Genomic DNA, 24,383 nt, shown 5'->3' with positions numbered 1-24,383 from the left:
TGAGAAGCAGACGCTACGCTATCCTGTACATAGTGTGAATTACTCCACCCACTGTGCAGAGGTGCATCAAGGGGAGAGAGCCATGCTACATATGTGCCTGGTTCACGTATGTACCTCTCTACCTGTATCTTACTCGGTCGACTTTTGTTGCACGACAAACAACATGGCATCAATGCCTTCAATTCACGCACTCCCATGACTCATCGCTCGCGAATCTCGGTCCCAGGGGTGAGCTTGCGCATCCCCGTCATCTTCACCAACTTGGGCAACCTGCGTGTCAAACTGACGTACATACATACATGCAATGCAAACACGTGTCAAAGCGACGTTTTCATCCAGCCATTACGGTGTCCGCCTGTCCATCGTCCAGCTCCCTCATCCCAACGTCGCCCTGCTCGACTGGGGCTAAACTGTCCATCTCCCGCAGGGTGTACTCGACCAAGTAGCTTTCGTCCACAAGCTCCTCCATGCGTTTGTAGTGGCGCTCCGTGTACACCCGCAGCCCCCGCAGGACGTCGCTCAGGCTCTTTTGTCCTCGGCCTCCCCTGACGGACAGGTTCGAGAACCTGGAGGCCGGGTAGCTCTTGACCAAGGTCCACAGGATGCGCTGCGCGACTGGCGCCGTTCGAGCATTCGTGTTCCAGTCGCGCAGCCTGAGCAGCAGCAGGAATATCTGCCCATCAGACAGGCTGCCCAGCACGTCGTCGACGGCTTTCAAACCACACAGGCTATCTTCGTCGGGGCTGTTGCTCGTGACGACGGATGTGAAGAGGCTCAGTAACCGGCCGGGGTGGTTGAGTTGGAGGGCAAGCGTGATGGCTTCTCTGTAAGAGCCGGCGTGAACGTGGTTCTCCAGCTCCTGCTGTTGCTCAATCATCTTCATGGTAGCTTGGGCCGCGGCCTCCCGTGTCTGGGCGCTTGTATCCTTCCAGAACGTCACGGTGGAATCACCGCTGCCGGACGTGATGGCGTTGGTCTCGGGATGAACGGCCACAGCCCAGACCCTGTCCTCGTGGTTGTCCAGAGTGCACGCAGTCTCGCCGGAATTGGCATCCCAGACTTTGACAAGTCCATCTCCGGCCGCCGTCACGAACTGAACGGGCTGTCTTTGCTGCTCCTGCTGACACGGCATTTTCAGCCAAGCCACCTTCAGGACGCTATTTGAATGGCCCTCAAACGTCCGGATGCAGGTGTAGTCTGACAGGTTCCAGAGTTTCGCGCTCTTGTCGCCGCTTCCTGTGAGAACCACTCCCTTGCCTGTGACGGGACCGTCATCTCGCTGAACGGCAGCCATGTTGGCTGGGGAGAACTGGACAGACCAGACGCCTCTCTTGTGGCCGCGAAGAATACCCTGGACTTCGCCCTCTTTGACTGACCAAATCTTGACCGTCTTGTCCTGCGAGGCTGACGCAAACAAACTGCCGGAATGATGCACGTTGATGGCGTTGATATCCTTGTCGTGAGCTTTCCGCGTGAAATGAGCCCTTGGCTTGAGGCCTTGATGCTGAGGTTGTCGAGGAATCTCCCACTTCTTGATGGTTTGATCCTGCGAACCGGTGATGAGGAACTCTGGGGGATGGTGGAGAGGGTCGGTTCGTGCAGCAGACCCGTCTGCCGGGACGGTCTTGGGAAGTGCGACGGCCCCCAGAGATTCGGCGTGGCCAGAAAAGGTTGCCCAGCAGGTGTATGAATTGTTGGCCGCATCGACTCGCCACACTCGGGCAGTGTTGTCCTTGGCACCGGTGGCAATCCAATGACCTGACCAGTCAACATCCAGGGCAATCACGATATCCTCGTGTCCCCGAAGCAATGCTACATCTTGGCCGAAATACGGAGTCGAGCCTGTCTCGGGCGAATTCGCCGTCTCTTGGACTTGCTCGGGCTCAGCCACGGATATGATTCGAACATCCTCTGAGTTGGTAGCCAGCGCCATGAGGGATTTGTCTGGAAGCAAATAGCCAAGATCAATGATTTCGTCATGAGTGCCAGAGATTCGACGGAAAGGTTCTGGGGCCGTCCAAGGTTGCGCCGAGTCCTTGGAGGGAGTGCGGTAAAACGCCAGCGTGTGGTCCACCTGTACGCAAAGGATGAACGGCAATCCAGGGCGGTGAATGCCCGACACGATGCCTTCTTCCTCGCTCTTCCCAGACTGAGCGGGGGTGAGTTCCTTGCCACTGTCTGTGTCCCAGATACGCAAACAGCCATTCGCCCCAGCCGAGAAGGTTAGGCGGCCATTGTCCAAAAAACCGGCCGTTTCCACGAGCTCGAGGCAAGGGACGATTTTCCTGATTTTCCACGACTTGGTATCCCACCAGATAATGGTCTTATCCCTGCTGGCGCTAACTAGCGCGTGCTGCTCGGGGGAGTAATCGATCTTTTGGACATCAGAGACGTGCGAGTCCAGGTTGGCGGCACAGCCGCGCTTCTGCAGGTCCCAGATCCGCACCTTTCCGTCCTGGCTTCCTGACGCAAGTCGAAAGCTGGTTGCGCTAGGGCCGCCAGCCTCGACCTCAGAATGGTCGTCGTTTCCCTTGGCCTCCTTCTTCGTTCCGCGCGAGCGGCTGCTGTCCTTTGACCGAGCAGCGACTTCGAAAAAGTGAAAGGCCGAAACCAACACAGAAGGTCCTCGGAAAGTATGCGTCACGTAGCCGCCGGCAATGTCCCAGACTTTGATCGTCCCATCCGTTCCACCAGTCGCAAGCAGTGTACTTGTGCGATCGACGGCCAAGACGACTACAGGAGTACTGTGCGGTTTCAGCGTACGGACGAGGGAAGTTTCAATTGCATCGCCGTCCAAGGATCGCTTCAAGGCAAATATCTTCATGGACAGCGACCGAGAGCAAACTATGAGATGAGAGGCAGACGGGGTTACTGGGGAGCAGAGTCAGTATTCTGGCCGACAAAGTTTGAACCGATAGCCCACCTACATGTCAGCGTAGATATCATCTCCCCATCCTATTCCGACTGGGTTAGCAAAGCTGTCAATGACCAATCGAGAGCCATACGAGGTAAAAACTAACACCCTCGATCTGAGCCAGGAGCTTGCCGTTGGTGGGGTTGGTGAGCACTGCATCTTCGCCCAGGGTTGTGGCCAGAACATGTGCTTTGTTGTCGAGTGCAATTGAACCACCCGTAAATATCGGCCGAATGACATGTTCGACGTCAAAGGTCGTTTTCCAGGAGTGTTTCGTGGCCATGACTGGGGGGACAAGCTGTTGGAGCGGACAGTCTTGAAATTCAAGGCAGGATGCGTGAAGGCCACTACATTGGATTGTCGACGCCTTTTTTCTTTTTTTTTTTCTTTTCTTTTTTTTTTTTTTTTCCGCAGCAGACCAGGCGCTAATCGCGACTAGTGCAGATTTGCCTGCAGCACTGTGTGAGGTAAGCAGGGGTCTGGTCTGACTGGTCCAATTTTCACAACCTGCTGGGCTGGGCTCGGCCTGTGCAAGTGGGGTCGTGGCAGCAGCCGGCCCACCGAATGATGACAAGCCTCTAGAGACGCCTGGGGCAACTTTCATTTCCTTTTAATCAATCTGTCCGGAGCGCAAAGTCGGCTTTGAAGCTGCCAGCGGGGATTCTATTCATCAAGGCGACTCGATACAGATTCATGAATCTCGGAAAGGTCGCCTGTCGTTTGTCCGGCTTACCGCTCAAGTCCAGCTCCTGTCTTCAAGATGAACTGAGGACCTGCAACAATGGGTATGCAAGGACCGCTCACAGCTCAAGCTCTGGTACGTCGCAAACGCTTCGACGTGCTCCCGGAGAAGCAGGCAGCTAAGTCGGCATCAATCTATAGGGGCGCTCTCCGTATGATGAAGTTGTGAATGGCGACGGGCCCGAGGATCCTCGCCAAACCAACCAACAGTATGACCAACGCGGCCGCCCTATCAACCCGGAGACTAAGCGAATGAACCGGGACATCATCAGAGCGCACAACGAGGTCATGCTCGTCATCGGGGTAGCTGAACCTGAGAATCCCTTTGCTGGGCCAGAAGCCGATTCACAGCGGCGGCACGAATCCTACGAGGAATCCACAGGACTTCGACTGGGGGACTCTGCTCGACAGAGCGTCGAGGCAGTAGGGATATTTGGTATCCATGGCCTTCGACAACGAATATTGGTATGCCTTCTTCTCTATGCGCGCGCCAAGCTCTTGTCGAATTGGTAAACCTGGACTAAAAACCAAGCAAAAAAATAAAAATAAAAAAGATTTATAAAAGATACTCTCAGATACCATTCTGGGGATTATTCAAGCAATCACAGTCAAACGTCTCCGTCTGGGCCGGTGCGCCATCGAGTTGGCTCGTTCATTACACAGAGCAGATAGTTGCGCCGCTATGGAGTCACGACAGGAATATGCAGTTTCCTCTTCGCATGTGGGTTGTATCTACGCACTAGGACCTAGGACCTCCCCAAAGATTCGTATCTAACCAGAAGACAGCGTACAAAAAGTATGGCCGTACGTCAAGGTTCATCTGGAGCTCTACGTCGCCCTACAACGCCTGGGAATCATCTCTAGCAGCATGTGGTTTCCTCACCCGAGCTTCTTCATACCTTTTACAGAAGCGTCACCAATCCCTGCTCCGCCGCTACCGCTCGACTACACCGTGCCGTCCCTGTTTGCCTGGCTGGGCGGCGCGTTGGTTTCGTCAGCACCGTTCCTGGCATGGGTCATGACGCAACGAATGATTCGGGACTGGAGACCAGCAGTATGGTCGCAGATATACAGGAGGCTCCCCAATACCGTCTTTCATCGCAAACGGCTCCCCCCTCCCCCCCCAATTCCTCCGCCGCCTCCGCCGCCTCCGCCGCCCCCCACCCTCTCGACGACGTACCTTGATCCAGCAGAGGCCGTTGATCCCAACGATGACGGTCGTACCTCGACGGGCAATAATGAGGCCACGGGTGTCGGACCAGCTGAGGGAGCAATTGGCGCCGACCAGGCCAGCACAAGCCCTCCAACAGAGCACTCTCGCAGGCCCAGTGGTCTCTCTGCTCGGGGGGATGACTATCCGAGTGACGATGAGGACCATGATGGAGTAAGCGCCACTCTGATAAGTTTTGATGTGGAAGCATCCGAGTCCCAAGACGCCCCGAGCGGCCTCTGGTCAGCCGAGTTACGCCCAAGTGCTGGTCCCGACTCCCGCTCAGGTCATGGCGGCAACCAGGAACCTGTGTACATGGACACATTGCTGACCCATCTACCCGCCCTCATCGCGTCACACTTGTTTGCAGACTCGTTGACCCGGATAATCATGGCCCCGTACGAAGCCACTGCCCTTCGACTGGTTGCTCGGATGTTCCGCGCCAGAGCTGGCTTGCCTAGCTCCGACATAGTCGATGCCAACTTCCTGAGTGGCCTTACTGCCACTTCGCTCATTAACTTTTTTGGCACTGAACTCTTGCATGTAACTCTTGCAAGTGAATGTTGGGCGATTTTCTCCTTCCTTTCGCAATGGTTCCATATGACGGAGGAGGAGTGGAAAGCTGAGGATGGCAAAGCGTGAGAGGAGAGGTCTAGTCTGAGGTTAGTGGAGCACAACTAATACATAGCGACAGCCTGAACCCCTCCCAACGCCACTTAGGGATGGCATCCATGATCCAAACCAAATCATGGCGAAAATAAAAAAATAAATAAAAATAAATAAAAATAAATAAAAAACCGAAATCCATCCCCACGTGAAGGGGAAGAAATAAAAAAGAATGGAAAAGGCATTCATTCCCGTTCCAAGCCCTCTACCCAGTCTATGCGTAAGCAGGCCTACTTATCTTAAGTGACATGATGCATCCGCTATTTATTGCGTGCCCCATTTCAGCTTGAACGTAGCCTCCGAGACTCTGTAGTCCCGCAGAGCCTTGACTGCGCCCTCGGCATCCGTTGCCGATACCAGAATATTGTCGTTTCCCGGCTTGACGAAGCCCTGCTCCGAAGCTTTGGCAATCCACTGCACAATACCGTCCCAGTATCCCTCAACGTTGAGCAAGCAGATGCCCTTGGTGTGAATGCCCAGCTGGTTCCAGGTAATGACCTCGAAGACTTCCTCCATGGTGCCGTAGCCGCCGCTCAAGCCGATGAAGCCGCTTCCGGGACCGCCGCTAAACACCTCCTCGGCCATGAGCTTCTTGCGCGTGTGCATGTCCTTGACGACTGTGGTGCGGCCGTACATGGACTCGCTGGGGACAAACTGGTTGTCTCGGCTGAGGGTTTGGTACGTTCCATCTCGCTCATATCGCACCAGAGCTTCGGGGATGATGCCATGTACCGAGTCGGGGCCGTTGATGGAACAGACGGTTTTGGCGACCTCGCCCATTAGACCGACCGTGCCGCCGCCGTACACTATATTGGATGACGTGTTACTGGGCCTGTCGTTTCGGTTCTCAAAGTACGGAGTACATTGAAGCGGGATGATGCGGAGACAAGACTTACCCAAGTCGATGTTGTTCTTGGCCATGATCTCGCCTAGTTGCCGTGCCGCCTCCATGTGAGCAGGGCTCGCACCAGCACTTGATCCGCAAAAGACGCAAATCTTGGTGCGAGGGGCCTGGGCACTGGCAGTTCCATTGCTTGCGCCGTTTGTGGCGGTGCCCTTCTCGTGCTCCATACTGGTTTGTATGCTGCACTTTTTTTTTTTTTTTCCCTTTTCTCTTTTTGGACGGTGATGAATGCAGTTTGTATTCTTGAGCAGCCAAACTCGACGACCTTCTTTTCTTCTCGGTGCCAGCAGTTGGATGATTGGCAACGTCGCCGGTCTGGCAGAAATGGTTTGGTGACGGCAAGTCGTAGAGTGAACGATGTGCCGTGATGTTCCTGTTCTGGGGTTCAGATGGAGGTTGAAGCGCCCGCTACTTGTGAATGTCTGGCAACTCTATTCTTTCCGAGAGGAATCTACGCATAGAAGAAGAGGGGAGAATGCATGATGGACGTGATGAGGAGTCATGTCACAAGACGGGTCCCGCCGACTCCCGCCGCCCAAGGACGGCCGACGTCGCAGTGGAATCACGGACTTGACAAGACCAGACGGATTCTAGAAGCGTCAGAGACCCGAGACCCACACCCCCCCTTAGGTACCTAGGTACTCGGTACTTATGAGCACATGATGTCGCAGTATTATTATTATTATTCAAGTCTCACATTGTGTGGCGTCACACTTTTCGTGCAACACAGGACGTGCCTAAAGCAGGAGGGTGCGGTTTCGTCTTTCCGCGTTTCTGCGTAAAACCCAGGTGCCTTCCTGGGAACTGAGAACTCTTCGTCATCGGCTTCACAGTTGATCTTTGGAGCAAAACAAAGACGAATCGCGCAGAATGTGCTCCAATGAGGTGGCCTCGCAAAGTCGAAGCCATCTGCGGATTGGCTAAAGGTACCTCTCTAGGTATATACCTGCAGCCTAGGTACCTACCTGGTACCTAAGCACCAAGGTGCCAGGTATCTCGTATCCTGGCGCGGTTTGCGCTCGCCGTCTCCTCCTGCGCGGCTTCCTCATGCAGTTTCTTCAGTGCGCCTGCCTTGCTTTTGCCTCTTTCCCTCCTTTATTACATGGCTAGGCAAAAGGCGGCAGGGGCAATCAGGTTTGGTGTTGGTGTTGGAAGGTGCTACGTGCTTCTACTTTTCCCCAGCTGCGGCCATTAAAGCCTCTCTCTGTCTCTGTCTGTGCCTCTGCCTCTGCCTCTGCCTCTGCCTCTGCCTCTGCACTCGGGCAAATGAAATTAGGGCCAATTGTAGGACCAATCAAGGAACCAAAATTGGTTTCGACAGCAAAGCATCAGGTCGCACAAGCCGAGTGCATCAATGGCTCGCGCTTGTTGCGATGTGCACGACCTGAGATTATCGCTTTGCAAGTTTGGTCAGGTAAGCTGTTGCAAGCTGCAGGTGCTAGCTTTAGTGGGTCTGGTCCGCTGCTTGTTCCGAGTTCTACTTTACTTTGTCGTCGCGTGGCAGAACTGACCAGACGTGACCCAAACGAACGATATCCCCATCCAGTGTGTGTCCGCACTCCAGGCTCCCGACATTGCTGGCTTGCACGACTCACCGAGTGCTGCCAGACTCCAATTACCCTGAAACCCTGAAGCGGGACTCTTTTGCGCCGCCGCTCGATCCGGCGTTGACAGGTTGCCACGGGGTGACCCTCGTTGATTCAGCCGTTCTCTTGTTCCCGCTACACACCACTATGCCTGGGAGAGACCAAACCGTCCAGCAGCCAGATGGGCGGCCAGATGGGCGGCCAGATGGGCGGCCGCAAGAACGAAAGGGAGGCGTGAGTGCCGACTACCCCGAGGAGAACAGTTGAGCGGAATTTTGTCTGACCTGGTAAACCAACGTAGGGCATCAGCTACCGAAAGCTTCTGCTCGGAGGCGCCATCTACCTGGGCATCAACCTCGGCCTATCCTACCTTTTCGCAAAAGACCAACGAGGCGTCCAAACCGCGGATCCCAACACGGGCAGACCTATTACAGTTGCCTCCAATCTGGGCGATATCCCCCCTTTCGAGCTTCGTCCTGCTCACCTCAACCAAGGCGCGCAGTATCAACGCATTCCGCGCAAGATCGCACCCATCTGGCCCCAGGATAGCCACCTTGACATAACTGTTACGCTTTCTCCTTCCCTCAACCCGGTTTCCATCTCGGATACCCCGCCCCAGTACATCGTGCTGCAGGAAAAGAACTTTCACATGAGCAACAGCTCCGACAAGCGTGCTGTCGACACCAAATTCGCCGTTCCCAAGGCCGTTCAGCGGAATGGGACGCTCTGGGGCCACTTCTATGTTGGCCTCAGCGGCAGCAACTTGGATCCTCGGCAGCCTGGTTACGACACCGCCAAGGCTTACCATTTCGCCTACCCGCTGACACAGTATCTGCCCAAGAAAAGGATTGCCAAGACCAGGAACCTCCTTGATGCCCGGGTTGCCCAAGATGAGGCAGAGGTCGACGAGGAACCTTCTTTGGGGCCCGTCTTCGCCAGTCACTACCACCCAAACGCTAGTTTTTCCTTTGTCCCAGCAGTGGGTGTAAAGGACTTTACTCAAATGCATCCTGCGGTCAAGCACTTCCTCCAACTCGAAGCCACGGGCGCCCGCGACGGAAGCGGCGAGAACGGCTGGTATTGTGCGCAAAACCAGTCCTTCCCTTTCACACTGGCTCCGGTGCCCTGGGCTAACTGTGCACAGATCCCCTCTTGTTCATCAACAACTTTTGGCAGCTTACTAGCCACATGACGGTGCTCAACGAAACAGTCACAGAGCTCCCCTTGCACATCGACCTGACCAACATGCCCTTCTGGAAGTTTAGCACGCTCGCGTCCATTGAGCTGAACTCGAAAGAAAACGCCCGGCGGGCCGCGCTCGGTCATTCCATGTCGGCCGGCGGTGACGGGTCGGAGATTGAAATGGTCAAGGAGGTGCTGATGGACACCAACCCCATTCTGCTGGGAGTCACCGTCTTGGTCAGCATCGCGCACGTTATTCTCGAGACGCTTGCTTTCGGCTCCGACATTGCCCACTACCGCAAGAAGAAGGACAATGTGGGCATCTCTGTTCGCTCCATTCTCGCCAACGTCTTCATGCAGACAGTCATCTTCCTGTACCTGCTCGACAATTCCCAAAACACGAGCTGGATGATCCTCGGGTCCCAGGTGGTGGGCATCGTCATCGAGTTCTGGAAAGTGACGACGGTGGTCAATGTGCGCTTCCGGCCCGCGCCACCCGGGTCGTGGCTGCCGTACTCGGTCGTATTCGAAGACAAGCATAAGCTCACCGAGACGGAGGAGAAGACCAAGCAGTACGACGAGATTGCCTTCAAGTACATGTACGCTGGGGCGGTGCCCCTCCTGATTGCGTACGGCGTCTACTCGCTGGTGTACGAGTCTCACAAGTCGTGGTACTCCTTTGTCATCACCACGCTTGTCGGGTCGGTGTACGCTTACGGCTTCCTCATGATGGTGCCGTCGCTGTACATCAACTACCGCCTGAAGAGCGTGGCCCACATGCCCGCCAAGGCCATGATGTACAAGTTCCTCAACACCTTCATCGACGACCTGTTTGCATTCACCATCAAAATGCCCTTCCTGCACCGTCTGGCCACGCTGCGCGATGACGTCATCTTCTTCGTCTATCTGTACCAGCGCTGGGCCTACAAGACCGACTACACCCGCGTCAATGAGTTTGGACAGGGCGGCGACGACGAGGAGGAGCCGTTGCAGAGGGGGCAGGGGCAAAAAGCCGTCGAAGGCAAGCAGGTCGAAGGTGAGCAAATCGATGCCAAGCAGGCCGATGCCAAGCAGGCCGATGCGAAGCCCAAGGGCAGTGCCTCCGGCGTCGACACTGGCAAGGTCACGAAGAGAAAGTAAACACTGTTATGTAGAATCACGAACAGACCGACTGCTGAACTTGGTCACACACGCACACACACACACACACACACCAAGAATTGTTTACCAATCATGCAAGCTTCCAGTTGTCGTGCCGGCCGAGACTTTTCCAGGAACCGCGAAGCGTACTCGTCGAGCCGCTCACCGCGGAATGATGCTGCCCCTTTCTGTGTAGAAGCCTCCCGGGGGGTGTGTATGCTCAGGACCGTCGACCTGTCGGAACCAGCCACCATCTCCAAACGCATCCCATATCTTGACGAAGCCCTTCTCTCTTTCCGAGTTACCACATGCCAGTAGTGTCGCGTATGCCATGCGATCCCAACTTGATGCCCTGGCAAAGCCTTCCAGCCGCCTTGCTAGTCTGGACATGGCAGAGCAACAAGCTCAATTTCCATCGCTTTTTGCCGCCAACCGTCACGGGTTATCTGACAGCGTGGCGCCACCCAGCTTTCGCATGCGGAGCATCTTGATTACGCATCCCACACCTTATTCTGTGCCGTCTCTTGAACCTCCCTTGGAAAGCTAGCTCCCCGCCCCGAAGCATGCATCATACTGAAACGAGGCACTGCAGAAACAGCTGTCCCAGATGCCCCGGTTCTCGGGCGCCCTACCCAGGACGGCCACCGGTGGGGGATCCGAGGCTGCCCAAAGGAAAAGGGCCAGCCTGGCGAGGGATTCACGTGTTTCAGGGATGTTCTGCTGCGCTCGTCTCATTGTGCGGTTGCCATGAGACGGCGCCCAGATCTGGATGACGCCGTCACCGGGTGCTGAAGTCGACAAGTTCGGCTGCGAAATGGGAGGGGGGGCTGGAGGACTGAAAATGTCTGCCTCTGGCCGGACTACCTCTGGGGCAGGGCAAAAGGGACGACAGATAGAGCAGCAGCAGCAGCAGCGGCAGATGGGAACGGAGCGGCTAGTGTAGCGCCTGGCTTGCTGTCAACTACGCGGCACCCCGAGTCTCAGGTCTTTTTTTCGTGCGTCGCCCAAGGTTCCTCGACTACGGGCTGGATTTTGGTTCGGGATCGACGGACGTGCGTTGGAACCGCAGAAAGGTTACATCTCGCCTCGGCACGTTGAAAAAGACCCTGCGCTCGGGTTGCCAATCCCTCAACCCAGCCAAGGCCGACGCGCGTTGGGGGGGGGGGGGGAACTATCTCCATCTCACGTTCCGAAACGAGACGGACACGGACGACGAGTCCGTTTCAAGAGACGCGCGGGGATCTGGCAAGACGCTGCGCGGCTCGGCGAGGGCTGTTCCAGGTGGTTTGTTATCCAGCGCATGCGTAGGCACAGGCGCCCCAATCATCCATCCAGAACTGCAAGTTAGCCCCAGGGGCCGTTTCGAGCAGTCCCGCCAGCCGGACATAACTCGGAAGCGTCTCCGGCTTGCTGTCTAATAATATGGGAGCGAGTCGCAGTAAACAGCTGCAAGCATTTCCCGTGGCAAGAACATCACACCACTGGCGACGCGCTACCCGCTCCTGGCAGCAGCCGCCGATACGCAACGGCGTAACAAGCGCACCAACGTCGCAGGCGCATCGTCAAATGACGCCACCACCGGCTCCCGAACGAGTCAAGCGAGCATCCTTGGACGCGGCTTTCCAAAGAGGAACAAGGTGCTTTGCCAGGGTGTTTGCGAACCCGATGGCAGCGCTGCGCTCCGCTACGCGGCCGCTGCATGGTGTCGATATTCCTGCACCGTGCCGGCCAGCCGTGTGAGGGAGCAATGCGGCGCGATGGGAGGAGGCAAGGCAGTCGAGGCCGAAGAAGCGGTGAGCAGAGCGTGGTAACGAGACCAGCGACATGTGGGTGTTGCGCCCGGGGAAGGGGGGAGTTCTGGATGGCAAGCTGCCGTGTCCGACATGAGCGGAATGGAACTTGCTGATGAGCGTCGGTCGGCAAAGAGCTGGCCAGACCTGCCTGGACGGGCCGTACGGCCCCAACGTCGCAGGTGGTGAGGGGAATGCCGAGGAATCAGGACAATGTCGACAGGCGGTTGGCTTGCATGCAGTCCAGCTGCTTTCCGCTTTCCAGGTTCATGCTGGGCTGGCATCTTGTCGCGCGGTACTCTGGATGTCCGCACAATGAGCTGATTGGTGGACGGCACTTGAACGTCGTCGTCGTCGTCGTCGTCGTCGTCTATCCTGAGTCCTGAGTCCTGAGTCCTGACGGTGTGGAGAATGGCCCAAGTGTCATGCCCTTCCGTCTCTCTCGATAATCCTGACTCGTGTTGCTGTCAGGGCTTTTCCCCCCCTTTGTTGCATCGAATGATCGAAATATGTAATAAGCGCACTAGGTCTGGACCATGTGGGTCCTGTGCAGGTAGTGAAGCCCGGGGAGGGAGGGAGGGGAGGGGAGGGGGGGGGGGTGGCGGCGGTGCCCTGGCTAAGCTGCCCCACAACGGTGACTGGACGCCTTTTGACTCTGATGAGAGCAGAGAAATTCAAAAGCCGACGGCGATGCGAATGGCTCAACGAGCCGACGGGCCCCCCGGGACACCCCGCGTGATTCGTGCAGGTGGATGAAACGCAAGACTATAAAGATGACCATGCGTTTTCCTTCTGGCGATACCCAGCTCATCCCGGCTCCTGATGGTGATTCGCAAGCCATGACCAGCAGGCGGCGGCCTCTTCTTCAAAGATGCGTGTTTGGGGGAGAAGGGGAGGGTTTCAGTATCATCCATCCCCACGGGCTTCGTTACGCTGGATTCTTTGACAGGCATGGAGCAGGCAGAGGCAGATCGAGACCTTGACAACTATCCGCAGTGCATGAAAAAAGAGTCCCCAGACAGCACCAGCGCCGGTTGGCACCCAATGGGAGGACAGTGCCGGGCGGCGCGGCAAAGGCGGGACTGCTGGCATGGCTGACCAGACGGGCCATCCAGCCAGCTTCACGACCATTTGTTTTCCCACAGGCGTCCGACTGGGCCGCACACTGCAGGCGGTTTGTTGTTGTTCAAAGACACGTCCCCGTAAGCGGCTACCGATGCGAGCCCCAACCCGGGCAACCTTTCCTGCGAGTGCTGCTCTCCTAGGCTGGTTTCGGGTTCTCGAGTGACGCCGGCGCCCAGCTCGACGGGGGTTTTGTTTGTGCTTTCTTCGACTTGGTAGTTGTTGACTACGGCGCGGCTGGACGTGCTGGCTGGCTGCTAATGGCTGGCCGCAATCTCAGGGTGGTGCCGTGGTTGCGCTGTTGGCCGCTGCAATTTCCTGGGCCGCCGACCGCTCCGGGCTGGGGTGGTCTCTCTTCATGTGCGCTGCAGATCTAGTTGGAGTGATTGGCAATGGTCATTGTGTGCGCGAGTCCAGCATGCCAGTCTCTTTGAAAGGAGGGACGCCGTGCAAATATTCGCGGTCGTTGTTTCCTTCAATTTTTCGCTTCGCCGTACTTTCTTTCCGGCCCAGCCCCTCTGGCAGTTACAGCCAAGGCGTCACCGTAAGCATAGTCACTGTAAACGGTTTGCGGCGCCCATCATGTTTCTTCCGCGTAGCCGCCTGTCCTGTGGATTTGTTTGCTTGTATCTTATGGTTGAATGCCTGGATATTAGGTCGAGTCAAGTCGGGCAACCACCCTACACTACCATCAAGAAACCCGTTTGGCATATTCTCCGGATGGCTAGTCTGCCTTGTGTACCCGAGCTCCTTGATGCTCGGGGCAGTTTAGCAGTGCGGTTGAACGAAGCGCTGCAGCCACAGGCATGTATGCTGGATTACTCCTCCATGTACGGAGTACGCCAGTTATCGACGTCCTAGAAAACACCATGGGCGGCTGGTATCTCCCCCGTCAGGTCAAGATGCCCGCTTGCTTCGCAGGTCCCAACAACAGGCCAGAAAGGCGGATGGCTCATCCATCCAATGACTAAACTTGTTCCCGACAATTCGTGATTCTGGGTTTTGGAACTGCGCTCAACAGGCCGGGAGCATGCTCCCCCCAGTGTAGGACGAGAGTCGGTTGCGAGGGGTCCCGTCGAGTCTCACCTTGACGACTTGCAAGGGACAAGGGAAGCCAGGGAAGCCATCAGTTAGCCCTAGAATGATAGGTAGGGGATAGGTGGATATGGATTCCATGGGATGACGATAGATGGGATCCCCGGACGCGGACCCCGGCTGTTCTCAGCACGAGCGCTGCAAATGGACCCCGTGACAGTTGTGCGTTCATAACAAGTCGAGCGGGGGATAAAATAAGCCAGGCAATGGGGTGCCGGGGTCAAACGCAGGCTGCATTTGACAAAAGCACCCATTTTCCCCAAGCGAGCATTTCCAGGGGCCTTGAGACCTTGACCGTGTTACATTAAAGGAGACCCCATCAAGGGGGGGCCTTGGAAATGCTTCGCGCCCGTTGGCCAAAAGTATCAGCCTTTAGCCGCCGCCTTTCTCTGCAATCAGTCTTTGCCGCTCATGTGCTGCCGTGCTCCTCGGGTGAGCCAGACGAGGCAGACGACGGAGTGGGCGCTGAATTGTGTGTCGTTGATTCCAATGTACTTGGATGCCGGAATTAGCGCATGTGGTTTTCCACTTTACGTACATACATACATATATATTCTTTTTTTTTTTTTTTTTTATGTTTCTCCGGTCCCGTGTGGACTCTGAAGAAGCCTCCATGCCAGGGCAATCAAATCTCGTGCCGTCATCACGTGGAAGGGTTTGCTGCACCGTGGGCTGGCGGCCTTTTGCGAGACGAAGAGAGAGCCCAGCGCTGCTGTAAGCATTTGCAATCAAGCTGCAACCGCTCTGCAGGTCTGCAGACGGAGATTCGGCTGTAGTTTGAGGCGGCGGCGGCTGGAGCATCTTGGACAACGGCGCAAGGCACAGACCACTCTGGCAAATGTCTTCGCCTTCGAAACGGAGGGTTGGAAAGGGCCGAGGAGAGGGGGCTCCGGGGGCCGAATGCTCCGTTCCCCTTTGGTCGTTTGTGAACAACAAGAGGAGAAAGAGACGGACGGAAAGGAAGAAAGTACAGGCAACTCCCCCCGCCGCCTCCCCCCCTGAAAGGCAAAGTCATCATGAATACGGGGGGAAAGAAACTTGTTCGCTGTCAAACATGCAGGGTGTTGGTTTGAGCCCCTGCCGCCGCTGCACAGAATTCTAGTCGCAGTTGCAACGGGGGGCCGTCGTCTGCCTGCTGCAACGTCGTTTAGGGCTTGGTCATTACATCTTGTACGACGGGATCTACCCGGGGACTGTCACCCCATCCGTGAAAGCCGCGGTGGGCCGATGGAGGTGTGTCGAAGAGACCGAGTTTATCCCTATCGACCGAGGGCGAGCGCTGATAATTTAACCATGGCTTCATGGCCCATGATCATGATCCCATGGCCAAGCACAAGTCCCGGCCCACGGCTGCGACATCGGGAAACCTGCATCACGGACATTATCCAACGCGTGAATACGAAACAAAAAGGATTTTCGATGCCGAGTCTAGCAGAGAGGGGGCGGTAGGTTGGGGGAGGAGGCGGCAAAACGTGGAGATGTCCTTCCGGGACGGGCCGGGGTTGATGGTGCAAAAAAAAACAAAAAAAAAAAAATGTTGCGCAAGGCTCACGCAGGAAGATGACGGCGCTCGCTGCTGACCAACAAATGCCTGCCATCTCTCATCTATGAGCTTGCCACACGTCGCTAAACTCGTGGCGAGCTTCGTCGCTGCCCCGCCCTTTTCCCCATGCCATGAGTCCGCCAACCCCCAAGGACCGGGGTAGTTGGAGGCTTTGCTTGGCTCGGCCAGATGGGGGGGCGAAGGGGGGGGGGGAATTGTCTGATCCATCCGGTGGAGGTTCTGCAAGGCCTGAGACATTGAGATTAACGTCATGGGGGAACTTGAACTTGGTCGTCAGATGGCTGCCTGACGCCTGCTGTCTGTTTCCTGCGTAGGAGGGAGCCAGGCAGGATTTCGAGGGGCAACCATGTAGCCAGTTGCCGAGGACGGGGACGAGGACGGGGACGAGGACGGGGACGACACGGGCAACAAGCGAGCAGCCCCGGGTTGGTGGAAAGAGCGGCTATATCGTGGCACATGGGCATGCGCATCGTCGGCTTGTTGAATCACGGCGCAGAGTCCAGGTCATTTCTGTCCTCGCTGTCACCCACCCACCAACGAGGACGGACGGCCTGGCTTGGCACGATCTCGAGTCCCACGGTTGTGCGGCCGGCATCGTCGTCGCTTACACAAAGCAAAAGAGGGGAAGGAGCCAGGCATGTGTACGTACATGCACAATGTACGGAGTACCATGCATAATGTACAACGTACATGTACGTGTGCATGGTGGCGTCGCTGCATTGGCGCGTCATGGTGGGCGCCGCGTACCTCGGAGGCTTAGCTTTGGCGCGTGCGTTGCGTGTGCGATGGAGGCGACTCCGCTGAATGGGGCCCCATCCTCTGCTCCCGGACGGGGTTCCCCGCCGCTAATCCAAGTTTCCGGGCCATCCGGGCTCGTCCAGCAAAGAGTTACTGTAGCTAAAGCCCCGGCCTTGCCAGATCACAAGCATCACAAGCTAGAGACGAGGCTGCCACAGACGAGGCTGTTAGTCATGATGATCTGCGATGTGATGAACATGTTACAAGCTGTGGGGCCGTCGCTCCGTCACGTCAAGGATGGGCGAGTGCCGGCCCGCCATGTTTCGATTGGCTTGCGGCATCGTGGATTTTGGCTGTGTTGGCGCAGATGGATGCCTTTAAGCGTGATGAGGAATGAAGCATGATGAGGAAGGAGCAAAGCAGGCCAGGCCAGGGCCCACCTAATAATCCCTCCCGATCACGACGCTGAACCTGACCAAAGACCCAAAGACAGCAAGGCCTAGCTCCCCGTCAACCTGAAACGAAGAATGAAAAGAAAAAAGCAGCGCAGCGCAGCGCAGAGAAGACCAGACCAGACCAGACCAGACCAGACCAGACCGCGGCAAACCCCGGCGAAACAGGGCCAAACGTTGCGGCTGCTGGCCCGAGGGGGAAAAAAAAAAAAAAAAAAAAAGAATAAGCATATTCACCACCCAGCGCCATGCCATGTACGCGGGAAGCAAGCATCGCATCAACTAGCCTTTTCTGCCGGTGGGATTCCCTGCCCTGCCCTGTCTTGCCCTGCCTTGCCCTGCCTTGCCTTGCTTCCTTCACTACGCCCTTCAAACGGGCAATCTGTCAAAAATAGAGACGGGCCACGATAAAAATATCAAAGTAAAGAGACAAGGCAAGGAAGGGGTCGGCTCATTCCATACGGAAAAGACCCCTTCCCCCCCCCCCCCCCCCCCGTCCGGGGTACCAGCATCCTGAGGCACGGACCAGAGACGACCAGCTTCTCGAACATGATTGGAATGCTCGTCGCTCGCTTCGAGCGTCTTTCTGTCTCTCTCTCTTTTTTTTTTTTGTTCTTTTTTTTTTCCCGGCCCTCCCTTGCATGCCGAAGCACGAGCACCGAGTTGCCGCGCCATCCGCTTGGCTAAAGGGAAACAACAATGTCGCGTCGACTTACTTGCGTTCTTGGATGACTGAACCGCCTCCCTCCCTGCCTTCCTGCCTGCCCAGCGTCTATGGAGGGAGTTGCGCGTCTCGAGGCATCCTGATCCATGGCGAGCGAGCTTTCTAGCTTGTCCAAGCGAGCGACTCCCCCGCCATGCATGCATGCATGCATGCTATGCTCTGGCCGTCTTGCACAGCTCACTTGGCGCAGTCAAGCCTCCTCATTGGTCCTTTGTGTTTCTGCATGAGTACCTACACATGGCGGAGCCTGATCCCAGGCTTGAATGACCGTTCGTGGGAAAAACGAGAGCACGGCAACGGTCAAGAGACTGACAAGAGGCCCGTCGTGTGTATATATGATACTGCATCGTATTCACGTGCTCTAATTCCTAAGGCTACATTTGGCTGTTGGTATTGTGGTAAAGAAAATAACCCGCAAGAAAATAGGGGGGAAAAAAGTAGAAGAAGATGAAGAAGAAAGACATGTACAGTGAGATATATCAGATAATGCGCAGGTGTAGTTTCTATGATAGTTTCCCTCGTGATTCCTGCCCTGTAAACAAAGTTTTCTCTCGCGCCTCGCCTTTAAAAGTTATACAGTTGAGGTACAATGTTTTGGGGGAACATGTCCATAGGTTGATAGCTCGAGAGATGCTGCAGAAACTTCCATTGTTGCGGGTCCCAACCCGGCGCTGTTAATGCCGTCGTCGTCGGCGTCGTCGTCGTCGATGTCGTCACTGCTGTTGTGGGAATCATGGACGAGGACGGGGGAGACGAGTGAGTAGAGGGTGGGAGGTAATCAGCTCCGTCAATGGGCTTGCGAATGCTTTCCGACTTGATCAGCTCCATCCTGGGTATAATGTTCTGCAAGTCTGGCTCCATGGTCGGCGTCGATAACCGGCCCAGCATGATGTCCTCCATGGTGAAGTAGCTGACGAGATGGACCGTGCGATCCTGCACCAGCACGCTGATGGTCTTCTTGATCAGGCCGTCCTTCTTGAACTGGTACCAGTCGCCAAAGCTGCCGACGACGTTTGCGGTGGAGATGCCTGCCGCTCGCCTGCGGTTCACCCGAGACGTCCTGGGCTTGGACGCTGCTGATTTACGCACGGGCGTGACCGAGTCGTCGTCGAGTTCGCGGTAGATGAGAAAGTTGCCCAGGACCCTGCTCGGGCCCCACTTCAACCCGTCGGTCCAGCGCTTGATACCTGAGCGGCTTTCTTCAAAGATGAGGATGCTGCCGCTCCTGATGAGGCAGTGATGCTCGGCATATCGTGGCCGTCTGGGGATGCCGTTTATGAGCCCGACCATGTACGCCTCGATGAGAACCAAGGCATCTGTGGTGGATGCGATGTAACCTCTCCACGAAGGGTGAATGGGATTTGATGGTGCCCCCGTGATGAAGGGATTTTCGGCTGCAGGGATTTGATGCTCGCGTCAGTTTTACTTTTCTTTTCTTTTTTGTTTTTTTTTTTTTTTTTCGAGATGAAGAAGAATAAGAGGGAACAAGAAACAAGGCGAGAAGAAGAGAACAAGACAGAGACTTTTTACTATGCGGTTTCCGGGGAGTTGGCGAGGGGGAAAAGGAAAAACAAAAGAAAAGTAAACACGCCCTCTCCCCCCCCCCCCCCCCCCCTCCCCAACCTCTTTTCCAAGGGAAAAAAAAAAAAAAAAGAACCAGGGGTTGTTTGCGTACCTGACATTGTCGCTGGAGGGCTCACTCGAAAGGCGTACATTGTAGATGTGATGATTAGCTCGGAATGCTGGCTTGCGCTCAAATCATTATCTTCTTGCGAGTCAAAAGATGTTGTGATTTCGGCATGTGATGCAAGGGACGGGAAAGTGGTGCAGGTATAAGAGAGAGGCGGCGCGGGCCAGAGGGTATTAATACCAATCCAGCGTCATGGGACAGAAGAGAGGCGTACACTTGTCGCTCGTCTGCGCTCACTCCCACTGGAATTCAACGTCCTTGCACATCGACTGTGTTTCGTCTCGTTTCTGCCTGTCCAGCATAACGATTAGTCGCGATTAATACCCTCGTCGGCCATGCCCCCTCCCCGCCTCCCCTTGCCCTGCTTCCCTTGCCTCCCTTGCGCTGAAGGATTCCCACGTTCTAAAAGGAAAAAAAAAAAAAAAAAAAAAAAAAAAAAAAAAAAAAAAAAGGCCCGAGGCAAGGGCAGGCTTCTGCTGAGTGAGGCTGGTACTTACAGATCGGGGGGTATTACCTATCATGGTGACCAACATCCGACTGCCCCAGGGCTAGATATCCAAGGCTGCTACTTAGCCCGGCAAGTCCGTCGATCTTGGTCAGCCTGGCCAAGCTAGAGCAAGATCTATGTTTGGCATAAAGCGAAAACGCACATGATGCCAGAGCCACCATTGTTGGATTCAATTCCTGGTCTTGGCATCGCATAAACGCGATCTCTCTGCCGCCGCCGCCGCCATCGCCGTCATCGCCGTGTAAATCATCCCGTCGTTTTGCGCCCAGTCCTGTTTTTTTTTTTTTTTTTTTTTTACCCTCCCTTGCACTCTGCACTCCTGCTTCCCGTCCTGGATGAATCGATGCAAATGTCCTGGTTGAGCCAGGCAACTCCATTGCTTTTCCCCCACCCCCCCCCCCCCCCCCCCCGGCGCGGCCCATAGATTTCTCTCTGGCTTCCATTCTCCTACCCGAATGCCTGGACTAATGCAGGGATACGACGGTCCTGGTGTGCTAGACATTCGCCCGTGTCGGGGATCCGGGGTCCCGTAAAAGATCCTTGACTGCCTTCAACCTGGACTGCCGCATATATTTCAATTTCAAAGGGTCTTCTCTTATCAGCGCTTCCGCTGTCAAGTGTGGTTAGCATGGAACATCCCCCCTCCCCTTCCCTTTTGGTTCTCATTGCTGGGGATTGTGACCGTCCTACCACGTGCTGTTATAACTTGTGACAGTGCGTCCCCTCGTCCCGACCTGTTAGCGGTTAGCAGAGTTTTGATGCCAGCCTGGTTCACCAAGTATGAGGAATATCGTATTCGTGTTGCTTGTGATCGGTCGACTTCGAGTATCGGGTAAGCTTAGCTCGCCGACCTGCCGCGAGCAAGAGACTGCACAGGTTGCAAATGACCCAAAGCGCCGTCTCGTTTGACCGAAAGGCAATGATGGCAGTTGGGCTCGACCAACAAGGGCCAGAAGCTTCTGGCTGTGCTTGGCCAGTTACAGAACTGGCCTCAGCGGTTTTCTCGCGTCAAGATTGCCGCCGTCTTTACATGGTATCCCTGGTTGTGCTGCGCGCGCAAAGGGCAATCCTGCCAATGCCACTCCCCCCCCCTCCTCCCCCTTCTAACCCCAGCCAGAGCAGGACGATCAAAACGAGTCGTCGAGTGTTGCCCAACCGATTCCATAGTACATGGTACATACGGCCATCAATTCCCCATTCTACTGGGGTAATTGGAGTTGGGAAGGGGACCATGCAATACACAAGGTACCTTGGTAGGCTGCGACCTTGTATTTTGCTCATGCAGTCGGTAGATCCTTCCTTATACCCGCCGGTCCGACTAGCCTGCTGATAGGGGGGGAGAGGAATGGTGGTTGCTCCACGCTCCGCACTGACAGCCTGGAAAGCCTGGAAAGCCTGGAAAGCAAGGATTACATCCCTGAACGACGGTTAAATAGGTCACCATTCGGAGAGGCTATTCGACAGAAAGCAGCACTGAGAGGTTGGGCCAACCGGAAAGGCCCAGCTGCACCCCTCTTCGTGCTGCAACCAGACTGAGCTCCTTGTGCTCGGAAGCACTTGACTCAGTAACCCTTGCCGTCAATCAAGGCACCCTCAACATCTCATTGATCCCTGTGCCAATGCCACGGAAGGACGGCGATAAAGAAAGACGCGAATCAGCCCGGCGGCTTTGAATGTACCGGGAAAGTTCTGGGCGAGCCAGTCACAGGGCGGACACATTGCGTATGCCGCTTGACACTTGGTATGTACCCATGTCGTTGCTGTCAATGCCTTGCCGTTTCCCTCATCCTGAAGCGTGCCACTGCCTGCTTGAGTCACCGGGCTGTGATCCATAGACCGTCACGGAGCTGAACGAGTGCTATCAAATGACTGAGTTGGAGAGGTAATCAGATGGACGCAAAGGTTTTTACCAAGGTTGTTTTGCTCTAGCCTACGCGTTGCCTGGCGCATCCATCTGCCTCGGATGGCTCGAATACCTGCTTGATGAGAAACCAGGGGAATTCGGCGCATTGACAGGGCCCGAGAGGGAGCATATGTATGACGTTGGACAATTGCGAGTGCCAAGTGCCGAGATGACTACTCCGTACATGTAGCAATCATGCTTAAGGGGCTCAGCCAGGGTGGAGGAGCAGCGTCCAAGAAGCGGCCCAGCTCAACCTTCCTCGTGTGTTCTGCTCGCTTAGGGTAGGTACGTACCAACCGTGACTCTGGGGGTGATGTGATTGATAGGTAGATTAGATTAGGTACCTACCTACCTACCTTACCTACCTAGGTACCTTAGATACCTGGTGCTGACCATTGCCCCCCACTTGTCACCCGAGCCCCCTATAATAACTCAACTGACCTGATTATTGCTGTGAGCTACATACTTAATATAATTAGTTTCTTAAAAATAAGTAAGGTAAATCACTTAATATGAAAGCTTTTTATTTTTATTTTTAGTATTAGATGACTAAGTAGGAGTATTTGATAAAAAGGTAAAAAAAGTCTATTTATATAGGAAAATATATATATAAAAGTACTTTTTACTTTAAGTATTTTATAAAAAATAGAAAATAATAAAAGAAAGGTATTTTATATATATATATAAAAGTATATATGAAGATATTTTTAGTCTAGTAATTACTATAAAATTAAGGATTTACTACTATTTATTAGTATATTCTATATTAAGAAAGAATACTGGTCAGGTTAGTTAAGTTATTACGAGGGGTCGGATGACCGGGGAAGGGGGCAATGGTCGGTTGATATGTAGTCTCTCGACTACGAGGTGATTTACCCGGCAAGAGTTGCTAACGACCGGGATCTTGTATAAGGCGGCAATAACCGAAGTTTCCATCCAGCCATGACCCTTGCATGCGTTGACGTTTCAAAATTGCCGATACCATTACACCACCCACCCGCTAGCCTAGTCAAGTTGCTAGTACAGATTCTGCAGAAACCGCGAAGGCAAAAACAAGAAATCCCCCCCCCCCCCAAAAAAAAAAAAAAAAAAAAGAAAGAAAGAAAGGATCAAGCTTCCAGGAGAGTCGTGACGATGGGCGGGGTTTCGCAATTGCCCTGGAAATGCAGAGTTTATAGCGACTGCCACAGGGGCGTGTTTTGGAATTCTGGAACGTGGCTAATAGTCTGGTTCTATGAAACGGAACATTCGGGAACCGGCAGCTCCAACTTTGGAGGTAGATTTCACGGCTCTGTTAAGCGGCCTTGTTGGTCGCTGAGGCATTCCTTGGACAGAGGCTTGAAATATGATGCTACCTAGCACCTCGCACCTACTAGGTACCTACAGTAGGTAGGCAGGTGCACTAGGTACGTCATCCGGATACCTGGATGTACCTTGGAATGATACCTGGCAGTACCCCCCGGAATGAGATCGACATGTACGATACTCATTGCCCACAGAACGATGCGGAAGGAAGGCAGGAAGCAAGAGAAGAGAGCAGCAGTGCATGTCTTTGCCACGTGCTCCTGGGAAAAGCACACATCTCTCGCGTACCCAAGTGTTCGCAGAATCGCAGCCGCGAGATATTACATGGTACCTGTTGCTGCCAGGCCCCTTGCTGGGCAGAACTTACAAGGCAAGGTAGGGCTTGCCCCGGGCAGCCCCGCCTTTCAGATCCTGTAGAGTCTAGCGCCGCAGCTAAGCGAGCTCCCGCCCCCCCCCCCCCCCCAGGTGTATCCCTCGTCGGGCCTCGATAGGGAAGCGGCAGTTGGGGATGCCCTTGAGATAGTACGGAGTACTCCGTACCGAGTGCGGACTCGGGACTCGGGACTCGGTACTCGGTACTCGATACTCGGTACGGAGCACTGCCTTGGGTACTCATTAGAATTACTGACATGACGCAGTGCCAGTGCTCCGTACAAGCACCAGGAGCAAGGCGGAAACACGGCCAAAGGCGTCTTTTGCCATGCATGTAAAACCGTATCCATCATCCATCTGCCTGAGCCCTTTATCCTTTATCCATGGCAGAACCTCGAGAGCGTACGTTCGAGATACGCAAGACGCCTCGAGTTGGATTCGGTACTCCGTAGATCCAGGTCCCGGCGCCGGCAGATCGATGTTCCAGCCCTCGCCTGCATTGCCTCGGCCTGTGTTTCGGCCTGTGTGTCGGCCTGTGTGGCGCCGCCGCTGCCCCAAGACGAACGCGGCTAGAATTGCGATTTGAAACAGAGGGCTGGCTGTCCAGTGTCTCGGTTAGTCCGCCACCAACCTGCAAAGCAAAGGCCGAGCAAGGGTGACTGATATGCCGGGTCGTCGTCCGCATGCCAAGATCCCGGCAGATAAGTTGAGAGGAAGAAAACAGGCTGAAGCCCCGGCCGCAGTTTGAGACATGATGGGGAAGAAGACAAGAGTACG

At 55.1% G+C, this 24,383-nt stretch overlaps 7 protein-coding genes across 7 annotated transcripts; 2 read left to right on the top strand and 5 right to left on the bottom strand.

Annotated features, from left to right (window-relative positions):
* Positions 1-331: 331 nt before the first annotated feature.
* On the bottom strand, positions 332-3,197 carry UV8b_06697 (uncharacterized protein; the record flags this gene model as incomplete). Its single annotated transcript, XM_043144194.1, has 3 exons — positions 332-2,871; positions 2,928-2,955; positions 3,021-3,197. 3 exons carry the CDS (start codon positions 3,195-3,197, stop codon positions 332-334), a joined length of 2,745 nt encoding a protein of 914 aa, XP_043000129.1.
* A 498-nt stretch (positions 3,198-3,695) lies between these two features.
* UV8b_06696 (uncharacterized protein) lies at positions 3,696-5,507 on the top strand (the record flags this gene model as incomplete). The annotated part of the gene is made up of 4 exons (XM_043144193.1): positions 3,696-3,731; positions 3,797-4,120; positions 4,210-4,376; positions 4,442-5,507. 4 exons carry the CDS (start codon positions 3,696-3,698, stop codon positions 5,505-5,507), a joined length of 1,593 nt encoding a protein of 530 aa, XP_043000128.1.
* A 288-nt stretch (positions 5,508-5,795) lies between these two features.
* Positions 5,796-6,602, bottom strand: UV8b_06695 (uncharacterized protein; the record flags this gene model as incomplete). The annotated part of the gene is made up of 2 exons (XM_043144192.1): positions 5,796-6,337; positions 6,428-6,602. 2 exons carry the CDS (start codon positions 6,600-6,602, stop codon positions 5,796-5,798), a joined length of 717 nt encoding a protein of 238 aa, XP_043000127.1.
* Positions 6,603-8,168: 1,566 nt separating this feature from the next.
* UV8b_06694 (uncharacterized protein) lies at positions 8,169-10,343 on the top strand (the record flags this gene model as incomplete). Its single annotated transcript, XM_043144191.1, has 3 exons — positions 8,169-8,255; positions 8,323-9,103; positions 9,166-10,343. 3 exons carry the CDS (start codon positions 8,169-8,171, stop codon positions 10,341-10,343), a joined length of 2,046 nt encoding a protein of 681 aa, XP_043000126.1.
* Positions 10,344-10,505: 162 nt separating this feature from the next.
* On the bottom strand, positions 10,506-11,078 carry UV8b_06693 (uncharacterized protein; the record flags this gene model as incomplete). The annotated part of the gene is made up of 2 exons (XM_043144190.1): positions 10,506-10,725; positions 10,918-11,078. 2 exons carry the CDS (start codon positions 11,076-11,078, stop codon positions 10,506-10,508), a joined length of 381 nt encoding a protein of 126 aa, XP_043000125.1.
* Positions 11,079-12,027: 949 nt separating this feature from the next.
* Positions 12,028-13,086, bottom strand: UV8b_06692 (uncharacterized protein; the record flags this gene model as incomplete). Its single annotated transcript, XM_043144189.1, has 2 exons — positions 12,028-12,584; positions 12,936-13,086. 2 exons carry the CDS (start codon positions 13,084-13,086, stop codon positions 12,028-12,030), a joined length of 708 nt encoding a protein of 235 aa, XP_043000124.1.
* A 5,306-nt stretch (positions 13,087-18,392) lies between these two features.
* Positions 18,393-19,543, bottom strand: UV8b_06691 (uncharacterized protein; the record flags this gene model as incomplete). The annotated part of the gene is made up of 2 exons (XM_043144188.1): positions 18,393-19,222; positions 19,504-19,543. 2 exons carry the CDS (start codon positions 19,541-19,543, stop codon positions 18,393-18,395), a joined length of 870 nt encoding a protein of 289 aa, XP_043000123.1.
* Positions 19,544-24,383: the final 4,840 nt, after the last annotated feature.

This window comes from Ustilaginoidea virens, chromosome 5 (genome assembly GCF_000687475.1).
Source record: "Ustilaginoidea virens chromosome 5, complete sequence".
Lineage (NCBI taxonomy): Eukaryota > Fungi > Ascomycota > Sordariomycetes > Hypocreales > Clavicipitaceae > Ustilaginoidea > Ustilaginoidea virens.
Note: the sequence above shows the minus strand (reverse complement) of the source record. Positions and strands in the feature narration are given on the sequence as shown.